Raw genomic sequence first — 21,198 nt, forward strand, 5'->3', positions numbered from 1 at the left:
CTACAGAAAGTCTGTGTGTGTTTCCAGTAGCACTTATTGCTACCGGATGTTCTGTATTTGCTACATAAATAAGCTTTTTGCTGGCATTTAGAAAACAAAATGCTGATGGAGTAAGACAAGTCTTCTAGCATGAGCTTTACTGAGGTCTTAATGCCTTCCGCCTGCGGCCAGAAAAGCTCCCCCAGGAGAGACAAGGCTGCTCTCCCGGGCTTGGCAGGGAGATGCCTGCTCTGCTGGGCACTTCTTGCTCAGATTAGCATAGCCCAGCCTATATCACACACACACCCAGTAATACCTCATTTTGCCACTGGCATGAGGCCAAAAGCACAAGCATTACAGGGATATAAAGCGGGAAGTTACTGCAAAGAATCACAAACTAACGTGAGACTAGACCAAATTTTTGCAAACAGCAGAAAATGTGATCTTTGTTGTAGATGGCTCGTGCATTTAATGTAGATGTTTATACGATTGAAGCACTTAATAAGTGTTTTCATTGAGTACAGTTACAGAACAGCTGCATAAATCTGAAGTGCTTCTGTTCATTTTTATTTTTTTTTTCTCCGTAGTTTATAACTGGAAAATCTCAGAAGAAATCTGGAGACTGACAGAGATCAGGGTGGTTCCTCAACTGTGCACTCTCCTGACAGAGACACTGCTTTTGTGGGGTAGGAACGATGTCAGGGGCAAAAAGGAAAAGAAGCACAGTCTGGAGGAAGATCCAGGCTGTTCGCTTTGAAGATATCAAAGCCTGGTTTATGAGAAGGCTGCCCATCTTGAAATGGGTACCTGCCTACAACTGGAAGGAAAATTTGGCTCCTGATACTGTTTCTGGGATGATGCTAGCCATCCAACAGGTGACTCAAGGTACAGTCAACTCATTTCAGATTACTATTTTATCTGGTCATATCTAATGTTGATTGAATCTAAATAAAAATATAAGGAAAAATATATATAGTCTTAACTCATTTATAGAGTGAATGTGCAAATGTGGATAGAAATGCATTGTGGCATTGTAGTTAATTTCTGTGGAACTTTACTATTTATCCCATACCTTTGACAATTTTTCAAACATTTTATATGGAAGGTGAGAGAGCAGTGAATCTATTCATCCTGGATTTGGTTATATACAGTGATTTATCAGTTAAATTACCACCTTTTTCTCTATTTCACACAGAAAAAAAATATAACTAAATGATAATTGCACTATGAGATATGCTATTCTGGAAGAAACATGTGCATGATACTATTACCTGTAAAAATCCAAAACACAACAGGAAAAATTCACAATTTTCTGTGCATAAAGAATATTCCTGGCAGAGGTATTATCCAGGGAGAGGATCTGTGGCATTCATAGCTTGTACGCTGATTTAATGCTGTATTGCATTACCTACCACACCTCTTTTCAAGCAGAAATACAAAGCAGGGGTGGAGCTAGATTTCATTTTACAGATTAAAAAAAAAAAAAAAAGAAAAAAGAAGAATAAAAGGAAGGAAAAGGAATAGCTTCCCAAACCCTGCACAATGACCTGCAGAAACTTTAAGCTCCAGTCATGTTGCTTAGTAAAGTGATTTCTACAATGAAATAAATGCGTGTCTTTTGGTGTGTCTTTGATAATGTCACCTTCTTTTGATAATTTCTTATATTTATCTCAGACAAATCACAGTTTCTTATCTCAGATGGACTTTAACTCTTTCCTTCATGTGAATGACATATATTGTTTCCTAAGTCCTCCATATTAAGTATGCTTAACTATCATTCTCGTTGTTTAATTATAAAAACTCCCTTAATTGAATTATGCTGGAACTGGAAACAACTGATTTCTGTAAGTATTTGTGCTTTTAAAGTAATTAGGAACATCTGCATTGGCATGATTTAAGGACTTTAATACTGTAAGTCTGCAAAGTATCTAATTTCACTGGATGTGTGTATACAACAATTAATTAAACTGCTGCAAATAACAGTATGTTGAAATTCATCAAAAACACTATGTTAAATAGCATTTCTGCAGTGTTGGTAGTTTTAGGAAGGATTTTCATGTTTGACTCTTGTACCAAGAAGTTGTTTACTGTAACAGATAAATTTAAGAAGACCCAATGAAGACAGAAAATACAGGTCTGAGTTTTCTAGATTATTTTTAAGTACTCTAGAAACAATTTTATCCTTATTTTATGCTATTTAAAAAAAAAAAAAATACTTTGAAACTCCTGATCTGTTTTTTCTTTCTCTGCTTGCTGCTTCTCAAGATTTTGGAAAGATTTTAGGGGATGAAATAGGAAGAGAGTTAGAGACCAAAGTATTTCATCATGTTTGTGGTGCTTTCCCTAGTGTTGTAAGCATTCTAGTTACCAGAACTATCCTAATATTTCCACAGGAAAACTTATACATGAAAAGAAGTTCCATTTGTTATATAGCACAAAGGAAAAAATCCCAAATTTTGCGGGGTCCTATTGTGACTTCTTTCCTCCACCCACAAGATAAATCAAGAAATTTTGTAATGCAATGCAGAAATTCTAATAATAGTAGGGAAAAAAGGTAACTGATGATAATTGGCTTGTTGAGCATAGTGTCAACCTCAGCAACAGGTTTAAACAAATTCAAGTATAAGGAAATAAACCTGAGTTATGGAAGTATTTTGAAAAATGTGCAGTTGTATTTGTACACAACAGTTTTCTGAGTGATGAAAGCTGCAAACTTCAGGGTGGAGAGCAGTCCAGTAGCTTGAGAATAATTAAGAAAGGCCTTCCAAATGAGCTGTGTTTTTCACATTTTCCTTCTGTGGGATATCTTACTCATCTGGCACTGGTCATATTCAGACTATTCAGGTTGGCAACTGCTCCGATCTGCTGTAATGTGCTGGTGTTCCAGCTTCTAATCTAAATTTTAGATAAAATTGCTGGTTTCTCTTTGTATAGTAAGGAAGAAAAGATGAAAACCACTCTCCTTACTGTGTTGTAGTGAAAGCAACAAAACTGGGCTGGGGAAAAGGAGACTGAGGGGTGTAGTGAGATGGAAAGTAAAGGCATGGGATTATCATGATGCACTGCTGGGCATTTGTGATGAAAGAGTCATTCCTGAAACCAAGCAGTTATTCTGAAAATGTTCCTATAGTTGTTTTATTGTCTGCTAAAAAGAAGAAATAAATATTAATTCAGGAGACCCAAAATTCAGTGCTCTTTAGCTATTGAATTAATAATTGTATTGTCTCTGTACATATCCCCTAGAGTCCTTTATCTATTTATGCAGAATATGGAGAAAGAAATGTCAAAGATAATTATGTTTCTAAAAATTCTATGAAAATATCACGTAGGAGAAAGGCCCTACAAGTTCTAACATAAAAGAAAGCCCTTTCAAATGCACCAATTGGTGCAAAGGTCCAGCTGAACTTGCACAGTCTGACTCCGAAGTCAGTCACCCACAAGTCAAAACCAGTAAAGGAAATCAGGCTTCATCAGTTCCAGCTCTTCAATATTAGTTCCAAATGTAGTTTAATAATGATGACATAGAATCCTTATTTTTACTTTGATACCTAAGGTTGAAAAAATAATCTTTGAATCTAAAATGAACTTCATGATGCAATCTTGAAGTTTGCTATATATTGTAATAGGAATTAAGAAATTTGAGCTTTTATATTTTGGTAATCACTACATAATTTGTCTCAAAAACTTCTCAAAACTCAAAAATTGATAGACCAGAGCAAGATATCTCTAAATTAACAAAATAAATCTCTAATTTCCTTGTTGGATTAGCATTCATTGCTCTCTTCCCTTTCCCTGTAAAACTTATTAATACCCTATCAACAGTCATTCTATGAAGAGTCTTCTTTCCATTTAATTCTGTATCCCTCATCCTTGCAAAAAAATTCAAGTGCTAGATCCATGTAAATGTCTCATAATTGCCTAACCTTCTTTTTCCTTTCCAAATTGAAATCATGCTAATAAAACAGAGGGTCTGCTGTGCAGGTAAGTAGTTCTCAGCAAGCTGCTTTTGTGCTCTTCACTGGCCAATGAAGACTTAGTTGATAAGAGTTTATGAATATTAATTTATTAGAGAGCATCCAAAGGAGGGTAACAAGGATGATGAAGGGCCTTGTGGCTAAATGAAGAGCAGCTGAGGTGACCTGGTCTGTTCAGCCTGGAGGAGAGGAGACTGAGGGGAAACCTCGATATGTTCATGAGGGGAGCTGGAGAGGAGGTAATGATCTCTCTGGTGACCAGGGACACGACTTGAGCAAACTGAGTCAGAGTTGGGTTGGATATCAGGGAAAGGTTCTTCACCTGGAGAGTGTTTGGGCACTGGAGCAGCTCCCCAGGGAAGTGGTCACAGCATCAGCCTGACAGAGTTCAAGAATTGTTTGGACAATGCTCTCAGGCACGTGGTGGGACTCTTGGGGATGGTCCTGTGCAGGGCTGGGAGTTGGACTCGATGATCTTTATAGATCCCTTCCAACTCAGTTTATTCTGTGATTCTATGCCTGTGAGAGGTGGTGAATGACTGCATCTACATCACTTTTTTTTTCTTTCCTTTCATTCACTTATTAAGTTGTCTATCTTGACTGACAAGTTTTCTCACTTCTGCTTTTCTGAGTCTCTCCCACATCCTTTGAGGAGGAGTGAGTGGCTGGCTGGGTACTTAACTGCTGGCCAGAATCCCACCACAGGCATGATTCATCTGACTAAATCTAACCATCTGCTTTGTTAAGATCAATTAATTATGTTAATAAGATTAGTAAATAGATTACTCTTAGTGTAACAGGATGGGCTCAGGTATAGACACTGACGAGGCAGATGTCAAAGTTTAGGTGTCTTAACCTTTATATCCATGGCATTGTGAGTAATAAACAGCTCATGTTTAACAGCTCATGGTTAAAGGCAGGTCTTACTGTTTTCTTTTCTGTTTTCATCCATTGACCTCTCACAATATAATTGTGGATTTTTTTGTGTGGCATGGTCACCCCATACTAATATAAGAAGAATTCTTTAATCAGCCTGGGTCAGAATTTTTCTTGGTTTCCTTACGTGATAAAATTAAGATGCATTATGATGCAGTCTTTCCATGTAGCTAAATCTCATAAAACTGTCATCATGTTTTTTTCTGTAGCCTTCTGAACATGTGCTATAGTCCCATCATGTCTCTTCAGAAAGTAGCTGCTTAGCTCATTTTCACAGTGGTAACTTTTATTGCACCAAGCAAATTATTTGTCTTTACTTTCAAGGCCTTTCATAGGTGATTTTTCCTGAAATCATTTATTCATTACCAAGCTCTTGACCCATGTACCATTAATCCATTTTGTTATCCTTCTTAGTTCAGTCTTGTCTTTTCAAAGAGCTTTTTGCTTCAGGATTTAAATTTTGCAGTGTATATTTGTTGGTAGTCATACCTCAGTATTTTGCTATTTAGAATGTGGGGTTTGTGTTTTTTGTTTTTTGTTGGTTTTTTTTGTTTGTTTGTTTTTTTGGGGTTTATTTGCTGTTTGTTGTTTTCCTGGGCAGAATTGTGCACAGACACTGCTCACACAGGCTGGCATGTAGAAGCCATGCAGCTAGTACCATGACCCATCACTAAGCTTCCCTGAACACAAGAGAAATAAAGAAAAGTTTGTCTAAAAAGTTTCTAAAACAGACCCTCTGCCATGCAGCTGTGTTCATTGCCAGAGGAATTATTACCCAAGTTAGTCTGCTTGAATATATAATTTAATGTATGTAACTTATTTATGTTCTCTATACAGGTAGGGGACACAGATGTGTCTGAAGAATTTTGGTCATGACATGCTGTAAAAATTAAGTGCTCTGCATAACACTTGAAGTTGTTTTGTTCTTTCTGGATGTAAATTCCTAAAGTAGGTACCTAACTTCAGACAACATCAACCCTTCTCTAAGGCTTCTTCCAAGATCTCACTTGAGGTTTTGATAATTATAAATCTCATCTTCAGGCTATTAATGACCAGACAGACTCCTGCTTATACAAATATATGACTTAAATTTTTATTTTTTTTTGTAATTTTATAGGTGATGATAATAATTATACCCTACACATTTTATTCTAACAATTTAGAGCTCTTTACACTGTCCACTACTAGAAAAGTTTATGGGTGGGGAAATTAGACACACAAAAATGTTTTTGCTTGAAACAGAGAAATTACTCATACAATACTACATTGAGAGTTTATGGTGCAAAGAATTCAGGTTTCAGTAGTTTGATACTGATATGAATGTCTAACACTGCAGCTGACTGAAATCCTTCCAAAAACCCCCAAACCTACAAGTGCTTTTTCAGCCTGTAAAAAAATGGGTACAAAAAAAAGGCATGCTACTTTCTACTGAAGTATTTGGTCTAAATGGAAGCCTCAGTGCAAAATTAGAACTTTGACTCAGTTTCCTGAAGGATGATGACTTTGCCATGTGGGAAATGGTCAAGCACATGGATATATAACTGATACCAAACAGAGAAAATGAAACACATTCAAACTGAAGGCTGAGATGGGTAATTGCCATCTCAGGATTCTGAAAAACTAGGTAAGTGTTATTGTGTATCTGGTAACACATACCCTAGGTGATTCTGTCAAATTTGGAATTATTTATATGATTGATAGTGAGCATAGTGTTGTACCCCAGTTACAAGTCTATATTGCAGATGAGGGACTGGGCCAGATGCAAGCCATGGAGTTGTATTCCTATTTAGTAATAATAATAACTTTCATAATAATAATAATAATAATAAAAAAAACATATGCATGTAGAGCAATAAAGGACATCAGAGTGATTGATTCAGCTATGCAATTCTGAAGCAAGGCTCTAGGACAGCTGGTGGGTTTTGCTTCAGATTTATGTATGGATTCTAAAGACAAATCTGCTGCTGCTCTCAGTTAGATGTGGTTTTAATGATGTGTTGGAAAATAATTAGCCTATTTGGAAAAAAAAAGGGCTGAGTTAGGAGGCACAAAGAAATTGATGACCACTTGCAGTGCAGTCTGTTGATCCATTATCACAAATATAGTGTGTTGTTTTGGTTGCCTCTGTTCACGGAAGGTGATCTCAGTAGAAGAAAAGGCTAGGAGAAGGAGCAGAAAAAACAAAGATTATATTTGGGAGAAAACTTAAATGGCTCAGACAGGTTAATTAAAACATGAGAAGGTTTTTTCCTTATCAGGAAAGGTTTTTAAATTAAAAGGCAGTTGCAACACATGGAAAAGTGAAAATAAAGCAACATGAATATGTTTAGATTTAAAACTGGAATTAGTTCTAAAAATATTGCATTTAAATATTGGGATATGAAGATGGAACTTCTTATCACATAATTCCATCAGATGTGCTAAATTACAGGCAATTGTGTTTGCCTGTCTTAAGGGGGAACAGACCACAAGAGAGGGTCTTCACAATTTTACGTCCCCTTTCAATTTTATGCTCTCTTTTGAGCTGCAGCTCAAAAAAAGAAGTGAAGTTTTTGACTTCTGTATATATAAGAAAAAGTTAAGTCAAATGTGTGGGAGTTTCAAAATTAAAACAATGCCACTATATTTCTGATTCAGTCTTTTCTTGCAAAGTTTGTGGAATCATAAACATTATTCTGTTTCTTTTGAAATAAAGAGTTTTCTGTGTTACACTGCATGTACTCAATAGCTGCCCATTGGAAGCATGAGGGTAGAAGATTTGGACTTTCAAACTTAACAGATTGCAATGATGTCAGTGTTTGTAGTTTTAAAAAAATATTTTTTTTGTAGGCAGCTAGTACAGGGATATGCTTCACGTAGAATTTATACATAATATTGTACATTTGCTGCCTTTCCTATGACCTATCATGAACAAGAACTGCTTTGGCTCAAGAGGATTTTGGTAGGCTGTTTTTTTGGAGGGTGGAGGGCCCTTGAGACATATTTTCTCTGAAAGTTAAATATGTAGATGGCATCTGATGAAATCAGTATTGTTATTTCTGCCAACTTCTTTTCTTTTTTATTCTTCAAGCCCAATAATAACTCACTGAGTCTTGGTGTGGTTTGTATGTTTTAATTAAAGTTAATTTAATCTGGAGCTGGATTTATTGCTGAACAACTAATTCCTTAACACTGGCTGGAGACCTTGACATTAAAAAAAATTAACTATACTGCCTTCCTGCATTCCAGAACTGGTGCCCAGTGTTTTGAAAGGCATGATGCCAAAAACTTCTATAATTTTTTTTTCTTAGCTTTTCATGGAGGAACCCCAGCTGTGTCTTCTCAAGGGTGATAGTTGCCGGGGGTTTATTTCAGGCTCGGATCATAAACGTAGACATAAATATACTCTGAGCTGACTAACTGGAGCTAATAATTTTATTAAGGGGTAAAGCTGCCTTGTAAATATACATCTGGCTTACAAATAACACGCATAGATGAAATCAAATAGGCACATTAGGAAGCAGAGCCAGAAAAACCTCCTACAGAATGCATTGGAGGATCCACGTAGTTCGTGATTTGTGGAAGAGGGTGTTCAGTTGAACTCTGTTATAGCTCTCCCATGCAAAGAATAATGATGTAAGCTGAATATGAAATTTAACATGCTAGTGAGTAAATGTGGGACAATGTTTCACACTTTACAACTTTCCAGTGGAGGAGCAGAGCACTTAGGCTGCTGTGCATCCAATATTTTATTTCTAATGTCTATAAAAATTCTTCCAAGTTACAAATGTGCTAATACAGACCTATCTAACAAACTGTTAGAAATGTGAATTCAGCTTCTGGATGACCTCTGACTCCCTTGGGGCCTCCTGCCCAGGTGCACTCTGGTGTACACACATTGTATGACCAGATGAGCTGCACAGATCCCTGTGCCTTGGGGTGCCAGAGCACCATGGACAGAGGCTGAGAAACCCAGGAAACGTTGATATTTGAAGGAAGAAATGACACCACATATAATCTTCCAGATCAGAAAACCATTAGTGTTCAGATCCTTGGCCATCAATTTGCCAAAATGAATGCCCTTTTCATGGATTTCAGCAAGTCCAGCTCATCTGGATTAGGGCCTGCAATCACTTATAATAGGTTTTTGTTTCTCAAAAGATTACTTCATAGTTACCTGCTTGCCAGAAGTTTCTTATGGCTTCATTCTCTGTTTATTCTTATTGAAATACAGAGAAATTTACCTATAATCCACTTTCAAAATGCTTCTTTGATTCTGGAGATGGCTGAATTCTTCAGGTATTATGGCTGACTAGTGGACAATAGCTCATAGAACTCACTGTGAAACAACATAAAATCTTTGTGGTGTTTAGATATTGCGTCAAATTCAGCCTAAAGAGGTCTTAACATTTCATCTCAGATTGTCTGTGAAGACTGACAGCCTTTTTTGAGGAGCTCTATTATAAGAAAACAGTATAAATTCTTAATGTTCTGTTTTGTACGTATCTAAACTCTATTACATACAGAAGGGTCAGGTAGTCTTGAATAGTGAAATCATAAGTGGGTCGTGCCGTCCATTTGTTTCTTGTTCCACAATGTTTGCATATTTCCCTTTTGAACAATAAGATACAAATGCCAGTATCTGGAGATCTGTAAAGTGGCAGAACAGAACAGTGTTTTCTCAAATCTCCCTTTGATGTGGTTGTCAGATGGTACATTGGGAGAGCTGCATTTCAGAGTCTGTCAAATACTGCGAATTCAGGTACTATGGCTAACACAGCTGAGGTGCTTAACTCTCAGCAGGCTGAAGGAGACAGCTGCAAGGGAAGAAACTTCACTGAAGGATCCTTCATAAAAGAGGGGGGCCGCCAAATCCACATTGTGTGGTCTCTGAAAGATTTATGGCTCATTTTTAAGAATCTGTCCTTCCATTTTGTCTTTACATCCTTCATTTCCCTCAGGCTTTGAATGACTGAAGAACCAAGGAATGATTTTAAGCTCTTGGTTAAATAAATAAGACGGAAGGTACGATCCATTTGCGTAGCCCCAAATGGCAAATGGGGCTGTTGAGTAACAGAGGCCTTGCAAGAGGTAAATGTCCATTGAGTGAACTGATACTGAACTTCGCAGTTTTTGGAGGTTAATGATATTATTTCCAAAGGTTTGTTTTTTGTTATGAGCTTTTACGAAGCCATTGTCAAAGAACCCCCCAGAACTGAAGGTTTGTGTAGGAAAACTGCTATGAAACATAATTTTTTTTCCTGTGGTGGAAAAAAATTTCTTGTTTTTTTCTTCAGTAGAAGTTAGCTATCCTGGAGTTAGAAATTAAAGCTTGGGATATGAGTCATTGGTTGTCTGATTTGTTAGTTCTCCAAGAAGCATTTATAGGAGACTGATCAAATGTGTATCAAATCTACATTTTAGGGCATCCTCAGAAATTACCTTTCTTACTATATCGTAGAACTTTGTGAACAACTGGAGAAATTGTATTTTTCTGAAGCATCAGAGAGCACCCACAACAGCAGATAGCATTTTTGAGTGGGATAAGAGGAATAAGTGTCATTTAGGTTTCCATAAACCTGGGGTCTGACTGTCTTATGGTCCCACTTAAAAGGTTACAATTACAGAAAATAATTTGAATATGCACTCTATCTATCTAGTTTTCTATCTAGAAAAACTTTTAAAATATATAGCTTTTTACAGTAAATACTGAATGATATTAATATTGATACTCCTCAAATTAATTATAGGCTTAATCATTTTCCTGCTTCTTAATTTAATTTCTGCTTTCCACCTAGTATTTCCAAAAGACATGGTACAGTTTTCCTCAGATGTATTTTTCATGAGCATATTATCAGATGCAGAAAACTGTTAACTAGTTGACTATACTCTGGTGATTGATAGCTCTTCCTGTGGAAAATATATTTTCATTGCTGTAGTTTTTGGCACTAATCTGATTAGCAGAACTTAAACTGAGACCTTTCTCCTGTGGTAGGAGATGACCTTGTTTCTCTTCATATCAAGCTTGTTATTTTGCAGTTCCTTGCATTTGACACTGAGCAACAGTGTTGAACATCTCTTGCTTTTCAGTGTGGTGTGCCAGAGGATTGTTAAGCACCTGGTGCTAGTCACAGGTCATGGTTTTCAGTGAAAGTGTGTCCCACAATGTTATCTTATGATAAGGAGGGAGTTAAACCAAACAATATTAATGTACTGTATCCAAACTTACTGTTCAATATTTGTTTGCATTTCTTTTCATGGAATTTATTTTCCTATATGAAAACCTTAATGTCACTGCCATGGGGGCTTCTCCATATTACCAGTGAAGATTATGTGAGATCCTTACTTTATGATCTATTTCTTTTAAGTATTACTCTTTGGAATGAAAAAAAAAAGAAAATGTTTCCTGTCTTTTGACAGGAATGTTCTTGAGCAAACAGAATGCATTGCAGTGAAGTTTAATTCAAAAATTAATGAAAATTAAATGAATTAATTAAATAAGCTTAAATGTACTACTGATTACATCTTGAAAAGTATTTGAACCTTTAGAACATTTTATGCCTAATCAGAAAACCAAGTCTTTGCTGATTCTGTTTTTTGGTGCCTCTCTGTTCTTAACACACTTCAGTAAGTGACATGCTTCAATAATAGGAGTAAAAACCTAACAAACAGAGCCAGGAATCAAGTCAAAGATTGGTAATTTTAGTTCTGTCTTGATTGCCATGACCATACCATGAAAAAGGTGACACACTGCTTCTAGAAACTTAATACAAAATAATGTGAGAGGTCTAGGCATGAAATGGAGAATAACAAGGGCCAAATTTAAATTCAGATTATCTGTCTGTAAACAAGTGATATTTATCAGCAGCAGATCATCTGGATTTATAACTATAACCAGGATTAACAAGCTCTTCCCAAAAACCTTCTAAAGTACCTACCTGGCTCAGCATTCTGTACTGAAGCTTGAGTATTTCCCTTATGCTTGTCAACACAGACAGATCACTTCATTTCAATTGTTATAATTAAAATGAGACTGAAGTTATACTGATTTTTCTGAATACTTTACTTTTTGGAGAGTAAAATAAATTAGCCTAGCATAATGCTTTATTGCAAGGCTAGAATGTATGTGAGTAGTTTTCAACTAGTGAATTAATTCCAAATTTTTTGTTTCCTTTTCATTTTCTTCATAGAATGGTTATAATGGAAGAGCTTTACAGTGTTAAACAAGCTTTAAACATTTCTTTCTCCTATTCTCCATTTCCCCCCACCCACTCCATGCTCTATTTTGTCTGGATAGGGTCATGCAGTTCTCTCCTGTGCTGTTTTTATTCTTCTCAGGCACACCCTTCTGTGTTTCTCTTGGGTCAGAATCTTCTTTTACCTCTATTGATCATGTGAACGTGGACGTTGCACTACAATTTCAAAGGGCTTTCTTCTAGTTTATGATAAAAAAATAGCTGTGCTAAGAGAAACATGTAGAAGTGATTATCAGTGGATGCATTAATTACAAGGCTCAATAACATCCATGTCCATTTCTGTTTAAAAGAAGTTTAAAACTAAACACATTTTAAAATATCTCTTCTCCAAGTCATACTTGATAGTGCTACTTTGCTGAGCACAATATGGATGAAATCAATCCGTGTAGGATTCACCTCAGCAAAATCTTCACTGTGAGGTTTTTCTAAGAATGGCTGAACTGCTTCATTGAGAACTTGACACATCTGATTTTTTTTGCATTCTTTTGCCTCCCCCCACAAGGTGCACTTTGTTACAGACTCAAATGATTTTGAATAAAAATGTTCAGAATAGCCTCTGAAAGCCCATAAAGAAAGACACTCTTTGGCCCTCTCCATTCAGCCCCATAACACCACCCTTTCAGGTAAAGAAAGAACTGCTTGTAAAGAACTGCTTTCTGGAGCAGTTAGGAAAGCTTGGTGAGAACAATTAATCCTACAGATTTAGTTTTCTTTGGGGATTTCTCATGTACACAGAAGGCAGCTCCATTCCACAGATCTGAATCTCCTCTGTCACAGAGCACACCTGGCCACTCTCCCAGCGCACACAGGTCTGTCCTAGGCTTGTGAATACACTCAGGTTGAAGATGGACTTCAGAAAAGCATCCTGTGTGTTACACAGGCCAGTCCCTTCTTCCAGACTGCATGATGAGGTATTCACCAAAATTTATGGAGCAACTGTGCAAGGCAAGTTCTCCTGCTCTCATTTCCAGTAGTAAGGGCTGTGAAAGGGGTGCAGAGCCTGCTGATCTGGGAGTCTCCTGCTGATGACTTGCAAGAAGCCAGTGCAGTCTGACCTGCAATCTTAGCTATCTCAAGCTGAAAAGCAACCAAATCTCCTGCTTTGCAGGACTGTCTCTGTTGAAAGTTGAGTTCCTCTCCAAGACTGTCTAAGAAAAGGGTGGATGCTATCCTTTATGGCTAAGCAGTAAAGGTAATTAGTAAGTCTATAAAGTTAAACCTGAACCAATTCCGTTCATTCTCCATCTCAACGTGAAAGTCAAATACTTTCTGGTTCAAAAACAGTCAGCTTTACATGGTGAAAGAAATGTTAATATCTAAAGGTTTAAAAACTCCAGGCACCTAAAAGAGGATGAATCTGGAATATTTTTTTGTTTAAGAAATTAGAAGAAAGCAGACTGAAGGGGCTCCATCCAAACCAAAATTACAAGTTTTGAAACATTTGTAAGAAATGACCATCCCACTGCCTGGAGACCTGGAAGTCTCAAACCCGTGTTTGTAGGGTGGGGGTGAAACAATGCTGCCTCTTCCTGTGAGGCCTGGTGATTGAAAGAGTCTTGGAACCACTGATGGAGACAACTTGGAAACATGGTAGGATATGTGGATTTTGATGATGAAATGAAAATTTCTGATCCTTATTGTACAGTAGTTCACTCACACTCTATGTTTTAATAAAGGAAGGCAAGTTTTTCCCTGCTCTTAATAAAATTGTAGACATTTCCTCATAAAAATAAAAAATAACAAAGCAAACAGTACAGTTTTTTCTTCATACTGTGAAGTAATTCTCTTTAACTTTCTATAGGGCTGGCCTTTGCTGTTCTGTCTTCAGTTCATCCAGTTTTTGGTTTATATGGATCTTTCTTCCCTGTCATTATTTATGCCATATTTGGAATGGGACGTCATGTTGCAACAGGTAAGTGTCTGTTTGCTAAAGTCATTTTCAAAAATAAGGAACTGGATACTGAAATTTATTCTTGTTTAAAGGTTAATGGAAGGAAAATTATCTATGATTAAATAGAAATAAGATGTTTTTGTGCTTCTCTTTACAACTATTTTTTGTCAGTTTAAGTACTTTAAAGAGCCTCATTAAAAAAATATTGGAGTTACTCCTGCCATTATAATTTAATATTGCATTGACACTTCCTTTGTAAATGTAATTTAGTAAGAGCTTTTGCATTTTAAATCTGCTTTAGAAATCTGCTTCAGGCTAAGAGTTTAACAAAGGTCTCTGCCAATAAGATGTATGTAAATGGAAATGAAAAAGCTTCGACTGACTCTTAAACCATAGAAAACACACATTACCTGTCACCTGTCTGAAACACAAATCCTGCATTTCTCAGGAAAAGAAAAACAAAAACGTCCTTCTGAGCACATTACCTGATATTGCATTAAAGCTAGAGACTCTCCCAATGAGGACTCTCGTCCTCTCACAGGGTAGTTGGGTAGGCAGTGAAAAGTGCTGCCTGGCTACTCTGCTGGTAGTTATGAGTTTACCCGTAGTTGTTTATCCTCAGCAGAGCCACAGCAGCTGAAGAATTGAATGGCTTTGTTCTCCCAGTAGGTTGATGAATGATCTGTTTCTGAGCCCAAAGATATCAAATTATAGAGGGCAGCTGGGAATAATACTCATTAGACTGAACCACAAATTCTTTGCTGCATAGAAGTGGGCAGTGATGGCCCCTGAAATTTGCAAGAAGGATGAGATAGGCCCAGTAGCAATGCACAGCATGGCTGGGTAAAGGGAAGGAAAGGGTAAGGGAAGCAGCCCCTGTGGCTGTCAGATTCAAACAGGAAGGAAGTATCTCTTCCTTGAAGAGGAGAAAATATCCTGCAAGGAGAAAAGGTGGTTCTGGGTAACCGCATTCAAAATGAACTCTGCGGAGTCTGATTGCACAAGTGTATGTAATGTTCTACTGAGAAGTTAGCAACACCTTTTGAGCACCCTTTTTGATCAAAAATATTCAGTTACTTTATAAAAAAATAAAATTCTGAACAGCTATAAATTGCCTTAGAGAAAAATAAAAGCTGAAAGGTTTTTTCCCCCCTAGATGTACAGAAAGTATTTGAGCCTTTTGATGTCCAAAAAGAATCTGTGGATATGTTAGTGTCCAAATGTTGTAATGAGTAAGGGACTGTACTCAACTCATGTTAAAAGGCAAGCATTCCAGAAAAAGGTGGAAATTTAGAGTATGGAAAATAAATTTTACTGTTGAATACAGATAGATTAAAACTTTGGCCTATATTAAAAAGCTCTTTAAAAACTAAAAAAAATTAGAAATGTATTGTCAGAAGTTTATTGGTGTAAGATTATTAAGAAGACAAGAATCCATCATATGTAGGAAAGTAGATAAGTAAGCATCTGGCTGACATAGATTCTAGTAATGAAAACAGATGACAAAATAGGTGAGTACAAGCTGTTAAGTCTGATGTTTTATCACTGGGAGAGAATCCTGTTCAGAGAATGACTTGCTGAGCTCCACAGCTTCATGTCTGCAGTTTTATGCATGGTCCTTGGTGTGGAAATTTTTCCATTCATAATTCTATTTCAAAATTTAATCTCAATCAAAAAAAAGGCAACAAAAGCATTTTCTTGCGCACGAGGAATTTTTTTTAATTAATAAATTTGAGTGACATATACTGTTGGTCTTTTCAGAAGGAAGGTGTCGTACACTTGGTGCCCCAGTCTCAGTTAAGGCATCATGGTGTGTAGCTGAGTGTGTAGGAGTTATACTGCTTGTCTCAAATACTCCACATTCCTTATGCACACTGGAGACAATCTCCTCACTTACCAGAATTTTCTGTAAGATCTCTGACGCTCTCCATAAGTACACAGGCTGTAAAAGTGTCCTTTGTTAGAGAAGGCAGTCATATTTGTATGAAATGAAAAATCCATCAACGGCTCTGCTCTGTTAACTTTTATTCACTTGAAATGTCTCTTCTTTGAAATAGCTGATCTACTTCAAAAGATTTCTCACCTGAGCAACAAACATGCACAAGCAAACTTTTTCTTGACTTTTGTTAACATAATTGATTTTTAGCCATCCTCAGAGACATCTTCATCTGCCATAAATAGCACAAGTCTTTGATTTAAGATAGAATTTCATGTAAACTGTTTTCAAATTTAATTTTATGCAAACATCTTACAACCATAGAATGGCCAGGTTTGGAAGGAACCTTAAATATTTTCTAGTTATAACCCCTCTGCCATGGTCAGGGACACCTTCCACTAGGTCAGGTTGCTCAGAGTCACATCCAGCCTGGCCTTGAAACTTCCAGGGATGGGGCAAAAAAGGATATGTATAATCAGACCCTATTGGAGAGGAGTTAATGTGGCTTCTGTAAAGGAAAATCCTACCTCATTACCTTCTAGACTACTGTATGAATGTCAACAAGTGCGTGGAGAAGGGAAATACTTTGAATGTAAGATATCAGAACAGTCAAACAGCTACTGATAAGGTTCCACACCAAAGGTTACCAAAGAAACTAAGTTGTCCTTGTGATAGAAGAAAAGTCCTTTTATTAATTATTAGCAGGTTGAAAGATATGAAGAAAAAGGCTGGACCTCATGGTCATTTTTCAGGGTGGTGGTATCCCTGGTGGGTTCCAGAGCAATTCATGCTGTGAGCTTTACTTTGTGAAGGGCAAGGTGAGGGCAGGACTGTGTTCACCAGGTCCTGCAGCAGTAGAAAAACAACGAGTTCAGGGAGAAATTGCTTTAAAAGACCTTTAAGGTATAGATTAAAGAAAACAGTCCACCAGATGCTGAACTTCTGCAACCTGCTCTCAGAAGACATTGTGGAAGGAGAAATTTCAAGCAGGTTCAGACAAACCTTTGACAAATCCGTGAATGCTGGTCCACAAACAAAATCAGAAAGGGCCACTCTAGCACAACAGCTATGGATGCTGGCAATAAGGGCAATGGCCCACAGAAAGTGGCCAGGATTGTGTGCTTTCCCCAGGTAACACCTCTGACTGTCACAGCTGGAGGCAGAGTACTGGGCAAGATGGGCCACTGGTCTGACATGGCAAGATACTCTTATGCTCTAATAGCTCTGCATGTTTGTGTCTTTTCATGTTGAATTGTCATCCTCATTTATGTGTCATTAAATGTGCTTTACCTCTCTCAGCAAATAAATGTTTTTCTCATAATTTGCCTCCATTTATTAGAGAGCTAGGTGCTATTTAATGGGCTAGGTACTATATATATAATGAGAATTAATTGCCCTAGAAGTTTGAATGGTGAACACTTGGGATTCTCAGACAAATAGCTGCTTCATCACATTAAAAGCATTTCTGATAACTTGAAATCATTGCAAATTATTGTATTTGAATCTCTTTTGTAAACCTGTCTTAACAAATGTGCTAAAAAAAAGATTTACATTTAATTTGCTTGTATAAATGGTATTTTATGGGAAGAAATGTGTGTTACATGGAAAAATTACCTTAAAAATGGTTCTTATGATGACAGGTATATACAAAATGGCACTTTTACTCATAATGGCCATTTTGAAAAAAGACCATGAGTGATGAGTACAGACAGATATACAATTATTAGTGATTAATGTGTGGCTTTTTTTGCAGGAACTTTTGCTCTGACTTCCTTAATATCTGCCAATGCAGTTGAGCGTCTTGTTCCTTCAGCCAGAACTAATTTCACTGCAAACAACAATTCAGGAATTTTGGGTTTGTCAGAATTTGAAATGCAGAGGATTGGAGTTGCAGCAGCAGTTTCATTTCTAGGAGGAATCATTCAGGTTGGTGGTGATCACATTTTCTGTGTGCTGCTGATGTACTGCCTTTGTGACAGCTACAACATTTGTAATACTTTTTATACTTCTCTGAGAAAAACTAATGAAAACATCTGCTTCAATGGTCATAAATGATTAAATTAATGTGCTTTAAGAATTTGCTACTCTTTTGTTGAGATGTAGTAATTATCTGTATACATGCTCCCAGTGTTTTACTATATAAAGCAAAACCACATTCAGTCAGCTCTACTATAATATTCACTTGCAGTTGGTGTCCCCTTTTCTTCTCCTTCAGAAACAAACATGAATCAGCTCCTGGTAAGCACTGACATATTCCTGTGGCTTTCTGTTGCCCTTGGCTTGAAAAGCAATACTATACAATATCCAATAATTAAAAACAGTAGGGAAAACTTTAAATTCTCTTTAGAGTTCACACACCCATCATTAAAGTGGAATAGTAAAACAGATGTCTTCAAATGATTCTCTAAAGTTTATTTAAATGATCAGAGGGCTTTTAAATTTATTCTTCTTTTTCTTTTTTTTTTTTTTTTTTTCTTTTTTTTTATTCTGGCTAAAAGGGCCAAGTTTCTTTATCCATTGCCAGTTGCTTAGGTCTTCAATGAAGGCTTCCCTCTTTCCTTGTAAATATTAAAATAGAAGTAGTGCTCCAGCATGTGACATTGCAACACCTCCTAGGTACCTGGGCTCCTTAAAAAGACCTAGACACCTCCACTTGGTGCTTTGGATCCCTCTCCTGTGCAGAGGATGAGCAAAGGAGCCCAGAATGGGATCTTCAGCAGCTTACGTGCTTGGCAGGAACCAGGGCATGTACTTATGTTAGTCAGTAGGACATATCAAGAAGCATTGTTATTTCTGTTGCATTTTTATAATTCTTTTATTGGATTATGGTTTGGGGTAGGAGCATGAGGGACAGCGTACAGACAGCACAGAAAGCAGAGCTGATGCAGATTGCACGGGGCTGTGCCTGCATGTGCTGTCCCAATGCACCAGCGTGTGCAGCACAGCACTGCATCTTATGCAGGGTTCTTGCAACAGCAGAGCATGAATGCAGCCCTTCATGCAGGAGTCCTGTGCTCACAGCTTGGAAATGTCCTACATTGTCCCCAGAGAGGCCAAAATGGCTCACATGGGAGGCTGGTGCCTGCATTCATTTGATGTAACTTTGAAATCCAATGCAGAAATTATTTTCCTTGGTGGCTGCAGAATCCCATTAGATGTATGAGTCCTCTAGACCTCTTACTCTTTCATCCTGAAAAGTTCTGCTTTTTCATATACCTTCAACTGCATCAGCTAATTTATCTCAGCCTATGTTCCTGTTTAATCCTGACTGGAATGAGAAAAGGTGGTAAATCCTCTCTGCATCTTCAGAGCAGGTCTGGCAGGGAAAGGTACCACGTGCATGGGCTCCTCTCCCAGGTCAATAATGTCACTTCCATTGGAATCATACTAACACAGCTGGTGCTTGTCATGCTGCCATTAGTCCTTTATGTGAGTTTAATGGTTAGAGACCAGAGTGAAATACTTATTTCCTAAAGAAGTGCCTTGAAGCTGTGATGCACACGTGAAAGTCCAGATCCAGGCTGAGAATAAACTTTGCCATCTTCCCAGGTGCTGTTAAGTGTGGGAATCTATGTTTCTCATCATGATTCCAGTCTCCTGACTAATAGTTGCTGCAAACCTGCTTATCACCTGATAAGGTGACAGGGCACAACTTGCTCTTCATGGAGAGCTAAGTCAGTCACCTTCTTCTATTTATCAGATTTGATTAGAAATTAACTACCAGCCTGTAGTTAACGTATGTTCTGGGACAAGAAGAATTGTGTGATGCATTTTGAGGCAACAGCTTTTCATTGAAGATGTCCTGAAATACAAAAAAAGTTGTATCTTCTGTATAGTTGGTATTTGGGTTGGTAATGTTCTGGGAAGTGAGCAGATCTGAGTTATGTTATCTATTATAAGACTTTATTTTTTCTCAAAACCACTCAAAATGCAGTTCTCTAATCAGCCACTAATTGCACAAAAACAAGAGATGCTGTGACTAATCCATACCTTGGATCCATAGCCTCCAGATGAAGGATGAGAAGTCCTTACCAAAACAGCTGTTTTCTTCTTGGGAAGAGTAGGTAAAGAGCTAGATACCCTTGGCCTAAAAAACAATTTGATGTTATTTTTCCAGTAGCCTGGCTAAGTACTCTAATCAGCAAACAATTAAAATAAAAGTTAAAATATTTATTAAAATAGTTAAAATAAAAGGTAAACATACAAAATAGTGAGTAATGGAGGGAAGGTGGGGTGGGGAGATGTTTTTGAGATGAGCTGCTGTTGTCTAGTTTGTGTTTAGTGAAGACCCCAACTGTGCATTTGTGTGTGAGGCAGGCTTTGTGAATTTCGTGATATCTAGACATGAAATAAATTAGAACTGTTTCCTGATCATAAGACAACGATAGGTAGAGATTAACACAATTGAAATTTGGGGCTTAGCTGCTTAAGTTTTTCTCAGAGTAATAAATTTCAGAGTCCTAAACTACTTCTGAAATTGAATGTTTGAAGAAGTGTTCATAAGAGGAAAGATATTCAGTTATCTTAAGAGGCATTCTGATGGAGATAAAATAATATTGAAATAGAAAATAAGCAAACATAAAATAAAAACTGTAATTGCCAAAACTGTTTAATATAATGCATTCATTATTTCGTTTTTAAAAGCAGAATGGAAGGCATAATAAAGATTTTTTTTTATGTTTGTGTAGCTGCTACTCTATAAAGATAAACAGGGCATGGACAACAATTCAAGTTAATAAAATTCTTCCCTGATATTAAATACCTCAGAGGTTTTGATGGGGAGAGAAAATGATGGAACATAGCAAACACCTCTGGAGTAATTTTGTAATTAAAATTGGATGCTGCCTTTATAACATTAAAAATTCCTCAAGAGAGCTTTTGGGTAGGATATTTTTTTCCCATATTAATATATGTGCAAGAATGCTTGCATAAATATATGTGTCTCTAAAATAATCTCAGCATACTAAACTGAAATTCAAGATTAAGATTTTCTAAATAAATAGATGAAAGCTCCTTGCAGATCAAACTGAGGAAAAAAAATATCCTAGGAAAAAAAACTTAATTCTCTTGAGACCTCAGTGTTATAGACTTCAGTTGGGCTAATCTGTAAAGGAGAAATAGCTGCTTATTGCATTCCAGTCTTGTAACATTTTTATTAATAAGTTTTTCATCCACTGTATTTTAAAAACTAACATGTTATTAGTTGCTAATATACAGTGTTGGAAATAAAAATGTTCCTGGTTTTCA

The 21,198-nt window shown here is 37.0% G+C and overlaps 1 protein-coding gene across 2 annotated transcripts in view; it reads left to right on the top strand.

The window, feature by feature from the left end:
* The first annotated feature begins 210 nt into the window (after positions 1-210).
* Positions 211-21,198, top strand: part of SLC26A7 (solute carrier family 26 member 7) — a 66,200-nt gene continuing 45,212 nt past the window's right edge. The window contains exons 1-4 of one of the 2 annotated variants that reach the window (XM_033512336.1): positions 211-381; positions 567-864; positions 13,926-14,036; positions 17,705-17,877. In XM_033512336.1, the coding sequence (XP_033368227.1) occupies positions 675-864; positions 13,926-14,036; positions 17,705-17,877 (474 nt within the window). In that variant the 5' untranslated portion in view covers positions 211-381; positions 567-674. Of the gene's footprint in view, positions 865-13,925; positions 14,037-17,704; positions 17,878-21,198 lie in introns of both variants that reach the window. The other variant, XM_015649174.3, reaches the window with a different exon arrangement.

Source organism: Parus major, chromosome 2, assembly GCF_001522545.3.
Source record: "Parus major isolate Abel chromosome 2, Parus_major1.1, whole genome shotgun sequence".
In the NCBI taxonomy this organism is placed as follows: Eukaryota; Metazoa; Chordata; class Aves; order Passeriformes; family Paridae; genus Parus; species Parus major.